This window comes from Ranitomeya variabilis, chromosome 5 (genome assembly GCF_051348905.1).
Source record: "Ranitomeya variabilis isolate aRanVar5 chromosome 5, aRanVar5.hap1, whole genome shotgun sequence".
Taxonomy (NCBI): Eukaryota; Metazoa; Chordata; class Amphibia; order Anura; family Dendrobatidae; genus Ranitomeya; species Ranitomeya variabilis.
Window position 1 is genome coordinate 222,102,548 of NC_135236.1, and position 18,137 is coordinate 222,120,684.

Sequence of the window (18,137 nt, forward strand, 5' to 3'; positions counted from 1 at the left end):
TTAGAAGGGATGATCCCACTTAAAAATTCCTTTAACACATTTTCAGCCAAGAAAATAACAGATCTGTCCAATCTGGTCTACAAAAATCTAGAATACATAGAGTGAAAAATACTAGAGGACATAGCAACCACAGCGCATGCTTTTACATTGCTGGATACAGACAATGCATGCTATTCCACAGCTAGACAGAGGCATGTGTTCACAGTAATAAGAAGCAGATTACAGTATGAGCAAGTAGTATATTTATATACACATAGATGCAGAATGTAAGCAGACAGTTACCATGTAATCAGCAATGACAAATAAGTTTAAGCTTACTTTTATTACTAACTATATACAAGCTAAATCTTTAGCCCACAAACCTATAAAAAAAACAGTGTCAATTAAAAGAGGTGTTACAATACAGTATCACTGCATACGAAAATGTTTTCTAGCTGCATGAACTCCTACATAGCTATAAAATGGACGTTCTAAAGGCAGAACTCTTTCAGATTTTACTAGCCACTTCATGTAAATATTTAAAATGTCCAAAAGAAAAACCATCTGCTTGATTTATCTAGTGTCCATTTTATTAAGCAATAAAGCCAGTAATGGAAGCTTTAATATATCATTTAGAACGGTGAGGTTGAACTACATTCATATTAATCAAGACCAGGGAATACTTAAAGGCAAGAAAACACGCTTTTTCCTCCCACCATTTATCATAAGGGCCTTCATCAGTAAAAAAAAAAAAACTAAACAATTAAAATCCAATTTAAAAACATTGGCTCGATTAGAACAAGACTTTCTTGTAAATAGTAGATGTTATCTGGCTCAAAGTACATTTAAAAAAAAAAATATGAAATCTGGAATATTTGGATTTTGTTTTAGAAAATGAGGCATATATCCTCAAACTTACAAGCAGCTGGCTTTTATGCACGAAAGTCTGTAGAGGCGGAAATATTTCCGTGCACAATGAAGACCACGGATCGGATTTAGCTCACCGTCAAACATGGGCAAACCTCAGCATAGTCTGACCTAAATAAAAAAAAGCTACAAATTCTTATCAGTTGTAAAAGTGTTGTTTAGATGAATGATTTCTTCCAGGTTATTGCGTTAAGTACAAAATGTTTTTTTTAAACAGGTTATGGATTAATGCATTCTTTTCCTGAGTAGTGATCTGGATAAATTTTACAGAAGTGGCAGCAGACCAGTCATCTAACAAAAGAGCACAGTCCAAATGTAGTTTAATTTACTGGTATTGACCAAAATGGAGGTTGAGAACTGTCAATACTTAAATGCTTTCAAGCAACATTATTCTGCAGATTTCTATGTTGAACATTCTACTGGACTCTTAGGAATTCTTCTGCGAGATCTTTATGGTCACAGTTTTTGCTTCTGTGTATTCCCTTAATCCATACTCTCCCCTGCAAGAAAACAAACAGGTATATTTCTTTTAAAAAGTTATGATTAATGACAGCATGGAAAAAAAAAGAAAAAATGAAGATTGTTTTTCAGGCTTATGCTATCTCATCCACCTACTCTCAATTATTTAGAATAGACATTTCCTTCTACACATGTTCCGATGTTATTGCTGGTCATGCTGGGGATGGATGTTTAGATTTTATTGACACCATCTCTCACCCATTTTAAAATCAATCATTGTGAAAGTGTACAGAATCAAAGTTTTTTGTTTTTTTATTTGTCCTTACATTGTAGTGCCCATCACAGAGTGAAGGTCTATTGCTGTGACTGACAGTTCTCTTACTGTACAGGTAAAGCAATAAATTCATCTTCGTGCCTACAGAAACAAGATCCTCCCAAAAAGGATAATTACAAAAATTGCAATCCTTCACTCTTTGGCACCCTAAACTGCTGCCTGCCCAAACCGACTTGACTAAATCAACATATGGAGTCCCTTTTTAATGTTAAACCTAGCAAGTGGGCAGAATGAGACAATACTTACATTTCTCTCCCATTTCCAGACATTTTGTATCCTCCAAAGGGACTTTGGGCATTTAAGGCATTGTAGCAGTTGATCCTGTAGAAATAGTAGCCAAACACAAATTATTAGATATTGTGAGGATTGCCATTAGTCCCATAGCTTCCTTGCATATACACGTATATCTTCTATAGAAAAAAAATGTGAAAGATTTTAGATATTAATAATCCACAAAAGTTGGATACCCCCAGCAATGTATAGTTTGCCAAGTGCATTGGCAAGTCCAATTTAAAAAACAAAAAAACAAAAAAACAACACACACATATATACATACATATACGTGTGTGTGTGTGTGTGTGTGTGTGTGTGTGTGTGTGTGTGTGTGTGTGTGTGTGTGTGTGTGTGTTTTATAGTAAACCAAAATTTCAGTTTAAGTTATGATTTGTGAAGGAAGCAAGAACTGCGAAAAGTAAAAGACTTAGGTACACCCTGTATTAGACATAAAGGAGGGCCTCCTATATATTCTGTTAAAATTGTCATGTATTGGTACTCCTAGACTCAAAGGCTATGCAATTTTGAGGGTTACATAGACTAGTCCATGGTCTGGAGTTCAGTTCCTTGCCATGACTGAGCAATAATACACATAAGGGTATGTGCACACGGAAAATTTCTGCATCTTTTGGCAGGAAAAATGCAGCTTCAAAAGCCTGCATTTTTTATTGGAATGAAGTAAACTGAAAAATGCAGGGCAAAAACACACAGAAAATTGACATGCTGCAGTTAAAAATACTCAACGTGTGCCTAACATGTCCGGTTTCTCATTCACATTGCTAGTATCAGGTTTTGCTACACATCCACCCAGAAAAAAAACACAACAAAAACACAGGAAATCTGCAACATGTGCACACAGCCTACATTTGTAAAGATTTTTTAAGGGTTATATACCAATGAAATGTACTCCAGACCAAGAAATAGTCTATGGGTGAGCAACAGATAAACCGATATATGTTTGAAGGTTTTTTGAGAGTTACACAGCAAGGAAATGTACCCAAGAACATGGAATACTGTATGGCTGAAAAATGTAGCCCAGCAACATTTTTTAAACATTTTTTTGAGTCTTATATATCACAAAAAATTACCCCAGAACACATACTGAGGGTAAGAAATGTGAACAAACAAGCAACATTTTCAGACACTTTTGTACAGTTGAAAAAGAATAGGGGTAACCAAAGGCAAAACATGTGTATAGTGTACCATCTGGACCAATAAAACAGATTTTATATATACCAATGCCTAACAGATGGCAATATATTTGCCCAATATGTGGATCAAGACAGTTATCTCAACAACATACAAACAGAGGGGAGGAAATAAATCCAACGATAACCTTATGTCTTTTTAATAAAATTGCTTTATTTAGTAGTGAACGGCAAACGGGCAATGTTGACAACATGAACAGGACACCGGGAGATACATCTGCAGACCCATGTATAGCAAGTGCAAAGTCCCATAGGGAACAGTCTCATGTACCATATATAGCTTAATGCAGATTGGTGCAGCAGGAAAGAGCGATAACAAAAATTAATACATCACCCAAAATTGAAGTATACAGCAGATGTAAGGTCCCGGTATCCGCCCCAACGCGCGTTTCGGCACACCTTCGTCAGGGGGCGCCCCCTATGGGACTTTGCACTTGCTATACATGATAATCATTATTATTATAACTTTCTTTCTGTTGCAGTATATTATGTTAGGCTATATATAGTATTATATTACCATGATTGTGATAGAGCAATTTTCTGTATATGAGAGTTTTTCAGCTTAAACTCCCCTACTTTGGTCCTATAATTTGTGACCCTATATACTGATATTTTTTATAAGAATTGTCTGATATGGGTCTGCAGATGTATCTCCCGATGTCCTGTTGGCATTTGCTGTTTTTATATTTTTAATTGCCCGTTTGCCGTTCACTACTAAATAAAGCAATTTTATTAAAAAGACATAAGGTTATCGTTGGATTTATTTCCTCCCCTCTACTTTTGTACAGTTATATACCACCAAAATGTAACAGAATGCACGTAATACGATATGGATAAGTAAGCTAATCCTGAACTTTTTTTTTTTTTACACTTAGTGAAAGTTTTACATACCACCGTAATGCAACAATAAAAATGTTAAAACTGTATGGATGAGTCATTGAATCAATAGCAAAATTTTGCCTTCTCCCTCTGGTCACCCCACATCTTCCTGTGTTTCCGTGCTGCCTATCTCTCCTCCGCAGCGCTGCTGGCCTTGCTCTGCATGCCTGCTTCACATGTTGGATCAGTGACTTAGTCATCCACCACCTAGTCTTCTACCACTGCACCCAGGTCCTCTCGACTTTGTGACTTAACAACAACAAGACTTAATGGCAACTGTGTCTCATCATCATCTTCCTCCTTATCCCAAATTTGCTGTATACCACCATAATGTTCTGGTGGCCGTGGCTGCTGTAAGTTTTGTGCATAACTAGACAGCATGTCCTCCTGTCCCTCTTGCAGCATGCAATTAAGAAATGTGGTAAATAGCTCATTGGAGTATCCTAGCATGGGATCACTAGTCTACTGGGACTTAACATAGTGGGAGGAAGGAGGCTCAGGTTGAAGATTAAGTGATCCAGACTTTGGGCAGGTAAGACTGGACCATGTGGAATATTGTGGTACTACCAAGCCTACTGGAAGCATTATCTGCTGTCCAACCGACCACCTGTTCTCACTGCTCTGGCTTCAGAAGTGGTGTATCGTGCCTCTCTGCAAAGTGGGATAGGAACTCATGTGTTGTGGATGGGTGTACCTTGTGCCAAAGCAACAAGCAGAGTCACACTTGCCCCATGTCCTCAGCATCTGCACTTTAACTTCCCTTAATGCACACCTTACGCATATTGTAATTGTTAGGTCTTTTGAAACGAAGTTTATTTTTAATTAAATTTAAAAAATGGTTACAGGCAGGAATCAAAACTTTTTTTTCTGTAAACAAAAAGAGAGTGCAAAAGTATATGGATGACAAATTCTATCCAGAAAATGTTTCAATGCTTTTTCCAGTTTTAGAGATCACAGAACAGTTCACAAACCATGCAATACTGTAAGGCTTCAATTTCTAAGCCAATAACATTTTGTAAAAGCTTTTTCACAGTATTACAGATCACAGAAATGTACTGCACACTACAGATTAGTGTTTGACTGAGAAATGTAGCCCAGGAAAAGGTTTCAATGATTTGTGGGCGTGTTATGCAACACAAAAAAGGACATCAAAGCAGGTAATCAAAAATATATTCAATTTTTATTTGGACCCTACAAAAAGCTGCAGCTATATATTTGCCAATGGACTGCACAAGCCTAATCCAAGTCTACAGACTGGATTTGGTCACTCTCCCTCCCTCCCTAGGCTAAATGCAGGTTGTATGTGATATAAACAGCAAATCAAATGATTAGCCCTTAGAAGGGCTGTTAGCATGATGGCTCAACTTCAGCATCAGTATGAACACTACAGGCCTATGATTTGTTAAAATGTGCACACACCCACTTAGACAACCACTTTCTTACTCCAACAAGTGTCACAGAGCTATGGAATGAAGTCCGATGGGCAGCCAATTACAGTAATGCCACAACCATGATGGCTACTGCATTACAGTGACTTACAGGCAATCCCCACTTGCTTATTGGCTGCGCAACTAGCGCCAAAGGTGCGGGGATGGGATTCGAGTTTTACGTTGAGCACTTCTCATTGCTTGCCGAGTAACAAGCACTGTGATACTCAAGTGAGAGTACGTTCGCTTATCTCGAATTATAAAACAATATTTGGAGGAGGAAAAAGAATAATATCACAAAACATGCATCAACTATGTTCTAAACCCACATTGGCAAAGATAACCCTAAAACAAAGCGGATTCATAAACAAGCGCCAAAAACATATCATATGATGCAATTATCATCATTAATAGCAGCACTCCCAAAGTAGAAAATGTACAAAATTAATAGCCCATAGAGACAGCCCTACACCACTGTCCCCTCTTTTTCTGGTACTGCCTTAATATAGATAGATAGACTTACTGTACACACACACACTTATAGTGGGTACGGAAAGTATTCAGATCCCTTTAAATTTTTCACTCTGTTTCATTGCAGAGTTCATTTTTTTCCTCATTAATGTACACTCTGCACCCCATCTTGACTCAAACAAACCTCAGAAATGTAGTAATTTTTGCAAATTTATTGAAAAAGAAAAACTGAAATATCACATGGTCATAAGTATTCAGACCCTTTGCTCAGTATTGAGTAGAAGCACCCTTTTGAGCTAGTACAGCCATGAGTCTTCTTGGGAATGATGAAACAAGTTTTTCACACCTGGATTTGGGGATCCTCTGCCATTCTTCCTTGCAGATCCTCTCCAGTTCCGTCAGGTTGGATGGCGAACGTTGGTGGACAACCATTTTCAGGTCTCTCCAGAGATGCTCAATTGGGTTTAGGTCAGGGCTCTGGCTGGGCCAGTCAAGAATGGTCACAGAGTTGTTCTGAAGCCACTCCTTTGTTATTTTAGCTGTGTGCACTGCCTCCTCTTCCTTCAGAGACGTCTCCAGCGCCTGCGCTGTTTTTTTTTTGTTTTTTTTTTTGGGGGCATGCGCAGTTGCACTGCCCTTCAAACTTACAGCGCAGGCGCCGGAGACGCTACTGAAGGAAGAGGCGGCACCCGATGCACAGAAGCCATGAGTGACGGATGTGAGGCGTCTGGATTAGGGGGAAAGACCTGCCCCCAGGACGATTTCACAGGTATGAGGGACAAATTTCAAAAGCGATTATCGCAGCAGTGCCAGGGACCCGAACTAAAAGAGCCACCTTCTCAGAATGCAGCATTAATGCTGCACAAGATGGCTCTTTTAGTTACAACCGCCGGGGGGGGAGGTGACAGGTTCCCTTTACTAATTTTATGCAATCAGCTCTACTGTACTAGCCTGCACTTCCCCTGACATAATGTCTGCCATTCACCTGTACTGAATGGACAGATGGCATCTGCCAAAGAGACTGTTACTGAGTGCTGCTGGTCTCCAGTTGTTACGACAGTATGAGGTTTTTTTTGTTTGTTTGTTTTTTGAGTACTTGGTTGTAAGGCACCTGTGTAGTCAGGGAAGCTAGTTAGTATTCAGCTAAGCAGATCACGTTAATGTTTTCTACCTAGAAGTATAGACTTCTCTTGGGTGACCAAAATGCTCAGGAGAAGCCCTGTATTTGATAGAACTACTGTGGCACTGACTGCATTGGTCCCATTTTTGCATACCACTACACATCTAATCTTTGACAATATGAAAAAACCCACTAGTTTACTGATGTACATGAAAAATGGGTTAAAATATATGAACCCATTACTGATCACCAAGACAGGAAGCAAGCATTAAATATATATTTTGTACACAGAATTAGAATGACCTCCTGTTACCTTGTAATTCGGGATCTGGAGCTGTAAGGGATTTGGAATTTATACTGACTTTCAGGAGCCTCGGTTCTCAGCTTAGTATTGTGGTGAAACCCCATTGCACCAATTTACTTTGTAAATTAATTGTAAAATTCAAGCTATAGTTCTCCTTTAAAAAGCTCTTTGGGCTAGAAACTCCATAAATTGCGTTGCTTCTAATAACCTTAAAGTGATGTCATATTTCCTTTAATTAGAATTCATAGCCAATAAATATTTTCATGAACTTGGAAAGGCCCATTTTAAAATTTACATTTTCAAGAAATGCCTAAAGGCAACTCAAAAGAAAAAATATATATAAAGATCTACTAGCATTGCCTACTTTGCAAATAATTAACTGGAAACTGAAACAAGTGTAAAAAAATAAATGGTTAAACGTGCAAGATTTTACAAAACACTTGAGCAGGACACAAAGTTTATATCATAGTTTGCAAAACCCCTTATAAAAAGGGGTTCTTGAATTCAGCAAAGGGTTACTGGGTTAAGTGAGGTCAATAGACTGTACAATATTCTACAGGGGTGCAACAGTAAAATTCTGAAGTACATGCACACAGATGTCATACATTTGGCATGCATTGTTGGTTGCTGGGGCGTTTAGAAAGTTTTCAGGTATGTTATTACCATACAGTTCCAGCTTGCATCGCTGATGACACCGTAAGGGCCTTGTTGATATCATTTGTAAATACAGCTGCAACTAGCCCATAGTCAGAATTGTTGGCTCGCTCTATAACTTCTTCCATGGTTTTAAACCTTAGTATTTGTTGTACCGGTCCAAATATCTGCAAATGATTTGTGCAACGCGTCAGAATTTAAAAACACAAGCAAAGCAACAACTTATCATTGTCTATAAGCGGTTTGTACAATATTATGCATTTCTCTGCCCAATAATAACAACAAAGGAGTGCTCACAGTGGTAGTAGAGAGCTAGTCATGAAATAAATAAATAAATCTGAAGTAAATTACTATATATTATCTACTACTGATAAGCCGGACCAGTGTAAAGAAAAATGGACAGTCGGAGAATTATCAACCAAGGACAGAAAAAAGCACCACAAAACCGAACATAAGTCCAATCCAGTATAATTTTATTATTATAAAGTTCTGATCCATGATTATCAAATCATGTGGACAAAGAAATCTAAGTGAGTATAACAGTTGTTGCCTTGATGCCCTGGTGTGACCAGTGAATATAAAACATCAAAAAAATGATAAAGCCATCAGCAAAGATATATAGTGTGTAAAACAAGCATAGCGCCAAAGAAAAAAAGGGCAACCATTATCCTTTTAGAAATAACAAGTGAAATACACAATCACAGGGTAACACCATATAATAGGCGTTATAGTGGAAGAAAAGCAATTGATCACAGTGGAATAGGGAGGGTTTGATGGCAGTATAGATAATCACTCACAGTAAGTATGTGGATCCCTGGCTCCTGGATGGCGTCCTCCCCTAGTCCCCCTTTTTTTCTTTGGCACTATGCTTGTTTTACACACTATATATCTTTGCTGATGGCTTTGTTATCATTTTTTTTATTTTTTATATTTACTGGTTACACCAGGGCACCAAGGCAACAACTGTTATACTCAGAAGTGTGTGGAAGGACAAAAAGGATCACAGATCCATGATTATCAAATCATGTGGACAAAGAAATCGGTGTTTCACCCAGCTACATTTACAGCATATTTTCTCCTGGGTAAGCGTCCTTGTTCTTTTTATACAATTTTCCTATACCATTTAGATTGAGACACTGTGGCCCATAATTTATATCTGTATTAGTTTTCCCTTTTGTACTCTTTTTTTTTTTTATCAGAAATTTATATTAATAAAATTATATTGGATTGGACATACGGTCGGTTTTGTGGTGCTTTTTCTGTCCTTGATTTCTCTCTGCCAGTTGATACTAAATATGAAAGACACCCACTATACATAACTGTTAATTTCTCCATTTTCTGTATATATTTGGAATGTGCTGAGCTACAAAAAAATCAGATAGGTTTGAGATATCATCATTAGGATTTGTGTTATATGTAAATATCACAAATACTTTGTTATATGGAAATTGCATTCTAAACTGAGTCAATATAACTTTAAAAAAAAACCCACAACATTTAAAAATGGGTTGTTGCCCTTCAGTAAATCAACGTTTTCAGCTGCAGGTTAGCATCAAGAGAAACAGCAGTATACTCTTTCCCCGGTTCCACTGACCAGTCTCAGCTGATGATCACGGTGTCTGGCATTGGCAATCGCACAGGCATCACTTTACCAGTCAATCAGTGCACTCAGCAGCTCTGAAAGGGACATTAGGCACAAATAGGCTGCCGTGCTGTTGACAGGATGTCAGACCCACAAGCCAATGACAGACTGAGTATCGGTGGAGACTTTTCGGTAGGCACAAATAAGACAAGTACAACTCAGTTTGTTTCTTTATAATAATCTGCATAATTTATGGAAAGGGAATATTTATTTTGCCAGCCTAGGGCCCATAAAGTATATTACTTAGACTTAACTACAGAGTAGCATGGCTAGATTTAACATTACATATCTAGTGGGCAAGGTAAAGATTAATTTTAAGTTTACAATATCAAGTGCAATGATGCCAAATGCTGCCGTGTGTAGACATGCGTCAGAAACTTGAGAATTACTAATTTCTAATTCTAGCAGTAGATGCAGAATAGTTTTGTGTCAGAGTAAACAAAAAAATGAAGCGATCTTACCTCCTCTTTTGCAATCCTCATGTCATCCAACACATTGGAAAAAACCGTTGGTTCTATGAAGAATCCTTTCCGTCCTAGAGGTTTGCCTCCACATTCCAGTTTAGCACCTTCAGCAACACCACTCTGAATCATATCCAAAATTTTATTATATTGCTTCTTGTCTGTCTGGAAAAAACAAGAGAAACAGAATCAAGCGAAACCAACGTGTAATTGGACAGTGTGAGCCAGTCCCCAGACTATGTGTAAGGCTCCCATACATGTTCGATTAAGGTCACCATTTTCCTTAGGACTGGTCAATTATGATCTATATAGGGAGCCATCTGCTTCTCTAAATAGATTAATGATCATTTCCCCACTATCTATTGGGGAAAACAAATATTGGGCAGTTGAAATTCAAACTGTTTTCAGGGGACATGAGCCACCAGAATTTTCTGTCAGTGGTTTCTACTCACTAGATAGAGTGGACACTATGCACTTAATGGAGCTGTGCCATTTGGCTTGATTCACATCTAGCAGCTATTGTAGCTGAAAAAAAACCCAGCTGATTTTTAGGTGTGGTGGGTGTCAAATCCTTATAATTATTGTGAGGAGCTTGGAAAACCCCTGTAAATTCTTTTAAGGTTATCCAATGTGTTGAACTTCTAATACCTGTGGACCTTGTTCTGTAGTTGGATCAAAGGGACTTCCAACTATTCTTCTCTTTGCCCGTTCAACACTTCTCTGAACAAATTCATCATAAATAGAGTCTTCGACAAATGTTCGTGAGCCTGCCGTGCAGCACTGTCCTTGGTTGAAAAAGACACCTTGGTGTGCCTGTTCCACTGCATAATCCACTAGAAAAGATAATAAAGTTGTTGATTAAGACATAATTGACCATATAAATATGAAAGCATTGGTTGAGGACACACTTACAATCAGCATCTGCAAATATAATGTTGGGACTTTTCCCGCCCAATTCAAGAGTCACTCTTTTAAGGTTGCTTTTTCCGGCACCTTCTTGAATTAACTTTCCAACCTTAAAAAAAAAAAAATATATATATATATATATATATATATATAAATAAAATTGTATTATCAAACATGGGAAAGCTATCAAATGTAGAGCCATTACATAAAATATATACACGCTTCACGTTTTTTCTTTCTAACTTTCCCCTCCAAACCCAGAGAGGTATATTAAAGCAGGATCAATCTAAATCTATAGTAAAAATGCCCAGTACATGCTTTTCTATGTAACTTTATCAGAACTAAAATCTATATAATTAACCATGTGCCCCTAACCTCCATTTTAATCTGTCGTTTAGAAGGTACGCATTTAAAAAAGTCAAGAGGAAAAGGCTACAGAGGAAATGAACTATGAATTGCTATATTATGGAATATCAGCCATTTAAACTGTTCCGGATACTTTAGGTCAAGTAGTTTAAACTTGTAGAGTTGGACCTAGTCTATTGATATATACATTTTAATCCACAGCATATATCATTGGAAGCCATTTTTCCCACTGAGTTTTCCTGTTTTACATCAAACTACAGAAGTGAATGAGCAGTATATGAATTTTCACCGAACATAGAAAGCTTTACTTCCACCCCATGCTAAGATTAATGTGTAATTGTACAAAGAACTGCATTGAAGTCTTGTTTCCAAACTTAATAATAAGACAAATTAAGAAATTCTAGGGTATCCTGGATTTTATTTTCATCTTTCCTTTTACCCATCTTAAGAAAAAGATTAGATTTATAGCAACCCCAGAAACTTTATTGCATTATTGCAAGTTATTACCAAACAATATAAGCCAAGGTATACTACAGAAGTATATTAGTATATAATGAAGTTTGGATGGTAAAACAGATCAATATAAAACTAAATAAAAAAAGAAAAAGCTTTATGAAGGGTAAAGTTAAGCTTAGGCAATCTGCAGCTCTTCAATTTCTGATCCCACAAAAATGGATGGACAAACCTTGTTTATGTCTGGCTTAAGAAATACAAGTCAGGCCTGATTTAATGGCTTTTCTGCTGCATGAGTTTTATAAAAGCAAGAAAGATTAGAATTTGCAACAGTAAATACACTTGAAGTAGCAAAAATGTTTAGACTGAAAGCTGCAGCTAATGTCCTAGCCCCATAAAACCCATTCTCTACTTTTGGCTCATTTGTTATTAGAAAACATTGCACAATCAAGTTAACAACTCATTAATTAAGCGGAGGTTGGATGCTCTGTGTATACCATACAGTACATGACATTAATCTCACTTAAGAAATGAAAAGGGAATCCTGCTGAGTAAATTAGAATCAGTGTAGCAAACAGCTGTATTACCAAACATTTGTTTGGCATTAAGGACTTGTAATACTCCTGTAGTGCGCTTTGATGGCTACACTTGTATCTTTTGAGCAAAGATGAGATCATAGTTTGTATAAAGAAAATGCATTGCCAAGCATAACAGAACATAAAAGTTGGTTTAATAGTGTTCAAAAATAATATAACAATCTAAATATGTTTCATGAATAATCTGCAATTCCCCCCCCCCACACACACACACAAAAAAGCTACAAACAAAGAACAGGTCTCCTCTTGGAATCCATTTTAATTGACTCCCGATATGCATGGTTAGGTAGACATGCATAATACATTGGATCGCTAAAGTACTTACCTTAATGCCATTACAGGTTATTATTAGGGATAGCTTCGGATAACTCCTTATCTGAATAGCTGTAGCGCTTATTGAATAGCTGCATCGGGAACCCGGATACCTGGAGCGCTCTGCTGTTCGGCACCGCAGCTGCATGTGTCGTGGCCGTGTGACAGGCACAACACATGCATGGAGAGCCCAACAAGCAGGGTCTCCATGCATGTGTTGTGACTGTCATACAGCCGCGACGGCGTCGAACAGCTGATTATCAGAAGAGCTCTAGGTATCCGATGCAGCTATTCGGTAAACGCTATAGCTATTCGGAAAAGGAAATATCCGAAGCTATTTGCTCATCCCTAGTTATTATTCATAGAAAAACAATAAAAGCAACAAATAATTGAAGTTTCAACTTTTTAAAAACCTCATTGCCAATCATAAAATAGGTCACTGTGATGGCTTATGTAACCTTCCTTGAATCTATCTAGGGTGTTATAGGGATTGCAGACAAAATTTGGTCTTGAAGCCTAGTGGGAGCCAAAGGTTCCTCTAACCCATATTAGAAAAATCAGTCCTATTAGAGATGTGTGATAGCTGGGGGCCCTGTTTCAGATTAAGCCTGTGTGCCCATAAGCTTCAAGTTATATAGGTTTTATGGGCATTTTAAAAATGAAAGAATTAGGTCATCATCTTCCATTTTAATACCTCTACCATTACCGGAGGAATTGGTAAGAAGAGATGTGCTTGGAATCACAATCTGCCTGCACAAGTGCAAGCCGGCATGCATTCTCTGAAAAGCTCCATTGTTTACAATAGAAAATACAGTTGGAGATCATAGCCAAATCTTTAATAGTGATGAGCAAGCACTAAAATGCTCATTTACTCTTTACGCGAGTTGAGCAAATCGTAATGCTCGGGTGCTCCTATCGAGTAACGAGTATAATGGAAGTCAATGGGAAACTCGAGCATTTTTCCAGTGGTCCCGCCCCAGAGGTCTGTAGGAGTGTAAAAATTGTTGAAATTGATGGAAACTGCACTGAAATTGCATGAAACGGAATGAGGAAGACCACTGGAAACATCTCTAAAACCCAGGTCGCTGCTGGGAACAATGCTGTCAAAGTATTATGCCACTTTTAGGGACTGACAAAAATATACAGTACCGAAGATAAAATGGAATTTACTGGAAGGAATATTAAGAAAGATTCTTTCCACGATAAGGACTTATATAAAATTATATACTATATAAAAGCAAAATAAATTAAAAAAAATGCTCCTCCACACCTTGGGCTATGTTCACACATAGAGTTTTTGCATATTTGCATTGCATTGAATGGTGACAAAAGAATAAATATTCACCAGGAAATGTAATTTTAACATGTTACTACCTCATCTGGCCATGTGGTGTGTGAGACATGATCAGACACATTCGGTTTAAATTTATGAAGGAGGGACGCTGAAAGTTACACACGTTTTTTTTTCAGGGCCATCAGGCGGCACTCACTAATTTTAGAAGGCCAGCAGCCAGTCCTCACTAAGCATTTTTTGGAGAGCCAGTAGCCAGCTATGCTTTGTATAGTGTATATTAAGGTACCGTCACACTCAGCAACTTTGCAAAGAGAACGACAACAATCCGTGACGTTGCAGCATCCTGGATAGCGATCTCGTTGTGTTTGACACGCAGCAGCGATCTGGATCCTGCTGTGCCATCGCTGGTCGGAGCTAGAAGTCCAGAACTTTATTTAGTCGCCAGGTCGGCGTGTATCGTCATGTTTGACATCAAAAGCAACGACGCCAGCAACGAGCATAGGGGGCGTCGCAGCGTCTCCTTCTAGCCAGTCGGTACACTCCGGCTGTTTGACATGGAGCTAACAACCAGCGAGAACGAGAAGTGAGTCGCCGTTACGTCACAGGATCGCTCCTGCATCGTTCTGGAGTTGCTGTGCTTGACGTCTCTACAGCGACCTAAACAGCGACGCTCCAGCGATCTAGTTTAGGTCAGCTCGTTGTCTATATCGCCGCAGCGTCGCTTAGTGTGACGGTACCTTTACTACTGCAATATAAATTTATCCATCAGATGGGAAAATTTTCTTTTTCGTATTAATACGGTGAAGTTTGAAACTTGGATTGACAGCAGGTGGCACTCACTATTATTAGAGGGCCAGCAGGAGTCTTGTGAACAGTTGAGAATGAGGCATACAAATAAAAGAACAGTAGTTAGTCAAATATATTGGAGGTTCAAATATATTTTGGGGTGGTTTAGCTACCTCTGGCACTGGGTGCCTTGACTGTGTGCAAGGCATGTTGAAATGTGAAGATTCCCAAAGCATTTTGGGTTGTAATGTAGTGCCCAGTATCAGAAAGCTGGGTTTGCATCCTAGGTCATGGGTCATCCAGCAGGACAATGACCCCAAACATACTTCAAGAAGCACACAGAAATAGATGGAAACAAAGCACTGGAGAGTTCAGAAGTGGTCATTTTAGCTCCAGTAGCGCAAAGTCTCCCACCACTACCACTTACAAACTGATACTTCAGAGAAACTGTGAATGGACACAATCAAATCAACTAATTGTGCCTGCTTTGGTAAATTTCTGAGTACAGATCACCGTAAAAACACAAATCTGTCAATGAGTATGGAAAGTAGCAATCAAGTTATAGACTGCGTAAGATTTATTTGACCAGAATAAAACACTCATTTCCAGCAGATGATACCCAACATCTATCCCTATACTAAATGCAGCCAACAGGGGAAATCGTAAGGAATAAAATAGATATTACCTAGATTTTTTTTTCAAGGTTGCAGCAGCAAGGATTATAGTTTATTATTCAATAATTCATGACTAGATGTCTGTAATACGCTATCCCTACTGAAACAAATGGAAAGTTTGTGGAGTGTATCCATGCAGCCAGATAATGAAGAAACATCAAATGCTGGAGATAATATAAAAAAAAAATCTTCCTGAAGAAGTGGGTTACACTTTGAAACACGTAGGGGGAAAAAAAAAGAAAGCACACACTTTTTTCATATTATCTATGGCATTGGATGTTTCTTCATCACCTGGCAGCGACTATACAGACCACAAACTTTCCATTTGTTACATATTTCTCTGGTGAAATCACCCATGGATCTGCAGCAGCCATACAACCTGGGATAAGGTCAGCATCTATTGATACCATTTTTAGTAATTACTATCTGATAAGACCCTATTTTGCACAATTTTTTCCTCCTTACCAGTAGTAGCTATCCCTATTGCAACAGCTCGTCCTACATGAATTGCAGATAAGAGCGGTATTATTAGAGAATAGAATCTATTTGAACTATCCCTGAAAAAAAATCTTAGTTTAACGTAGCAGCATCAAGGAATATTACTTCAATCAACCCTGCTAGGGAATATAGTGGAGTGTTTTGCATGTACTCAGCTTGATGGGGTGGAGACCAGGGTCTTCTGTACTTACTGTACAAATTCTCTTGTCCCGGCTGTGAAATCTTGTATGCAGTGTGAGAACTCCCTATTTGACCCCCTGACAGTTCACAACAAGACACTGGATCATATACTAATAGAACCCACCGGCTTTTTTGGTTTTCAAAAAATGTTCCCTCAACTAGAAGGTGGAGCATCAGAAAAGCATTTTTCTCCATTACTAAGGAGTGGGTCTCTTAGAAGAAGGAGACCCTTTAATACCACTTTGAAGAAACGTAGTGAATGTCCTCAAAATATTTTTTTCCAAATTTTTTTTTTTTTTTTTTTTTTTTTTAAGCTTGGGGCAAAAGGAGGTGATTTGAAATATATATATTTCAAATCACCCCCTTTTGCCCCAAGCTTTAAAAAAAAAAAAAAAAAAAAAAAAAAGTATATATATGCATAATACACACATATTTGGTATTGCCATGTTCTGAAATGCCCGATTTCATCAAAATATAGGAAGAATTAATCCAAATCGGTAAACTGTGTAATGAGAAAAGAAAATTCAAAACATTAGAATTATGTCACACAACATTGCAATAAAAGGCAATAAAGATTGCATCTACCCCAAAATTGTATTGATAATGTCAGCTCAACGAGCAAAAAGTAAGCCCTCACCAACCCCAGAAAAAGTGAGATCATGGGTCTCTGAAATTGGTGCCATTTTTTTTTACCATTTAAATAAAAAAAAACTATACATGTTTGGTATCCGCAGACTCGTTATGACCTGGATAATATCAGCAAGTCAGTTTTAGCATTTAGTGGACAAGATTAAAAAAAAAGTTGTGGAAATGCTATTTTTTGCAATTTCAAAACCTTTGAAATTTTTTTTATGTTTTTCGCTCAAAAGTACAACTCGTACTGCAAAAAACAAGCCCTCACACAGCCATATTGACAGAAAAATAAATAATAAAAAAATGGTTCTGGAAAGAAGATCAAAAAATAAAAACACAAAAAATGGACCGGGTGTGAAGGGTTTAACCCCTTAGAGACAAAGCCAATTTGATACTTAATGACCAAGCCAATTTTTACAATTCTGACCAGTCAGTTTATGAGGTTATAGCTCTGGAACGCTTCAACTTATCCCACTAATTCTGAGATTGTTTTTTCGTGACATATTGTACTTCATGTTAGTGGTAAAGTTTCTTCTATATAAACTTGCGTTTAGTTATGAAAAAAGAAACGGAAATTTGGCAAAAAGTTTGACATTTTCAAACTTTTAATTTTTGTACCTTTAAATCAGAGTGGTGTCACACAAAATGGTTAATAAATAACATTTCCCACATGTCAACTTTACATCAGCAGAATTTTGGAAACAATTTTTTTGGTAGGACGTTATAAGGGTTAAAAGTTGAACAGTAATTTCTCATTTTTCCAGCAAAATATACAGAACCATTTTTTTAGGGACCACCTCACATTTGAAGCGAGTTTGGGGGCTCAACATAACAGAACATCCCTCAAAGTGACACCATTCTTAAAACTGCACCCCTCAAGGTGTGCAAAACCACATTCAAGAGGTTTGTTAACCCTTCAGGTGCTGTGGAAGGAAAAAATGAACATTTAACTTTTTTTTTTTTTTTCACAAAACATTTACTTTGGAACCATTTTTTAAAAAAAATTCTCACAAGGGTATCAGGAGAAAATAGACCACAAAATTTGTTGTGCAATTTCTCCTGAGTACGCCGATATGCCCATGTGAGAGACAAGGGAGACTCCATTGTGGATATATTAATTCAGGCCCAATATATTGTCCAGAGATCTTCCTCCAGTCCTGAAGCGGCCCCCACCCTTGGGAGAAGTACTCAAATCCCCAAAAGAACTGAACTCCCGCCATTTGGCCAGAAAATTAGAGGCCACATGTTAATGAAGGCAAGGAGGAGCAGCGTTGAGACCCCCTACTGTCTTTTGTGCAAGG

The 18,137-nt window shown here is 37.8% G+C and overlaps 1 protein-coding gene across 2 annotated transcripts in view; it reads right to left on the minus strand.

The window, feature by feature from the left end:
• Nucleotides 1-834: 834 nt before the first annotated feature.
• The window catches only part of ALDH1A2 (aldehyde dehydrogenase 1 family member A2), a 73,450-nt gene continuing 56,147 nt past the window's right edge, over nucleotides 835-18,137 (minus strand). For both annotated transcript variants that reach the window (XM_077263825.1, XM_077263823.1), the window contains 6 exons: nucleotides 11,051-11,153; nucleotides 10,787-10,971; nucleotides 10,139-10,303; nucleotides 8,045-8,202; nucleotides 1,946-2,020; nucleotides 835-1,406 (listed from right to left, as the gene is read on the minus strand). In XM_077263825.1, coding sequence (XP_077119940.1) covers nucleotides 1,334-1,406; nucleotides 1,946-2,020; nucleotides 8,045-8,202; nucleotides 10,139-10,303; nucleotides 10,787-10,971; nucleotides 11,051-11,153 — 759 coding nt within the window. In that variant the 3' untranslated portion in view covers nucleotides 835-1,333. The remainder of the gene's footprint in view (nucleotides 1,407-1,945; nucleotides 2,021-8,044; nucleotides 8,203-10,138; nucleotides 10,304-10,786; nucleotides 10,972-11,050; nucleotides 11,154-18,137) is intronic.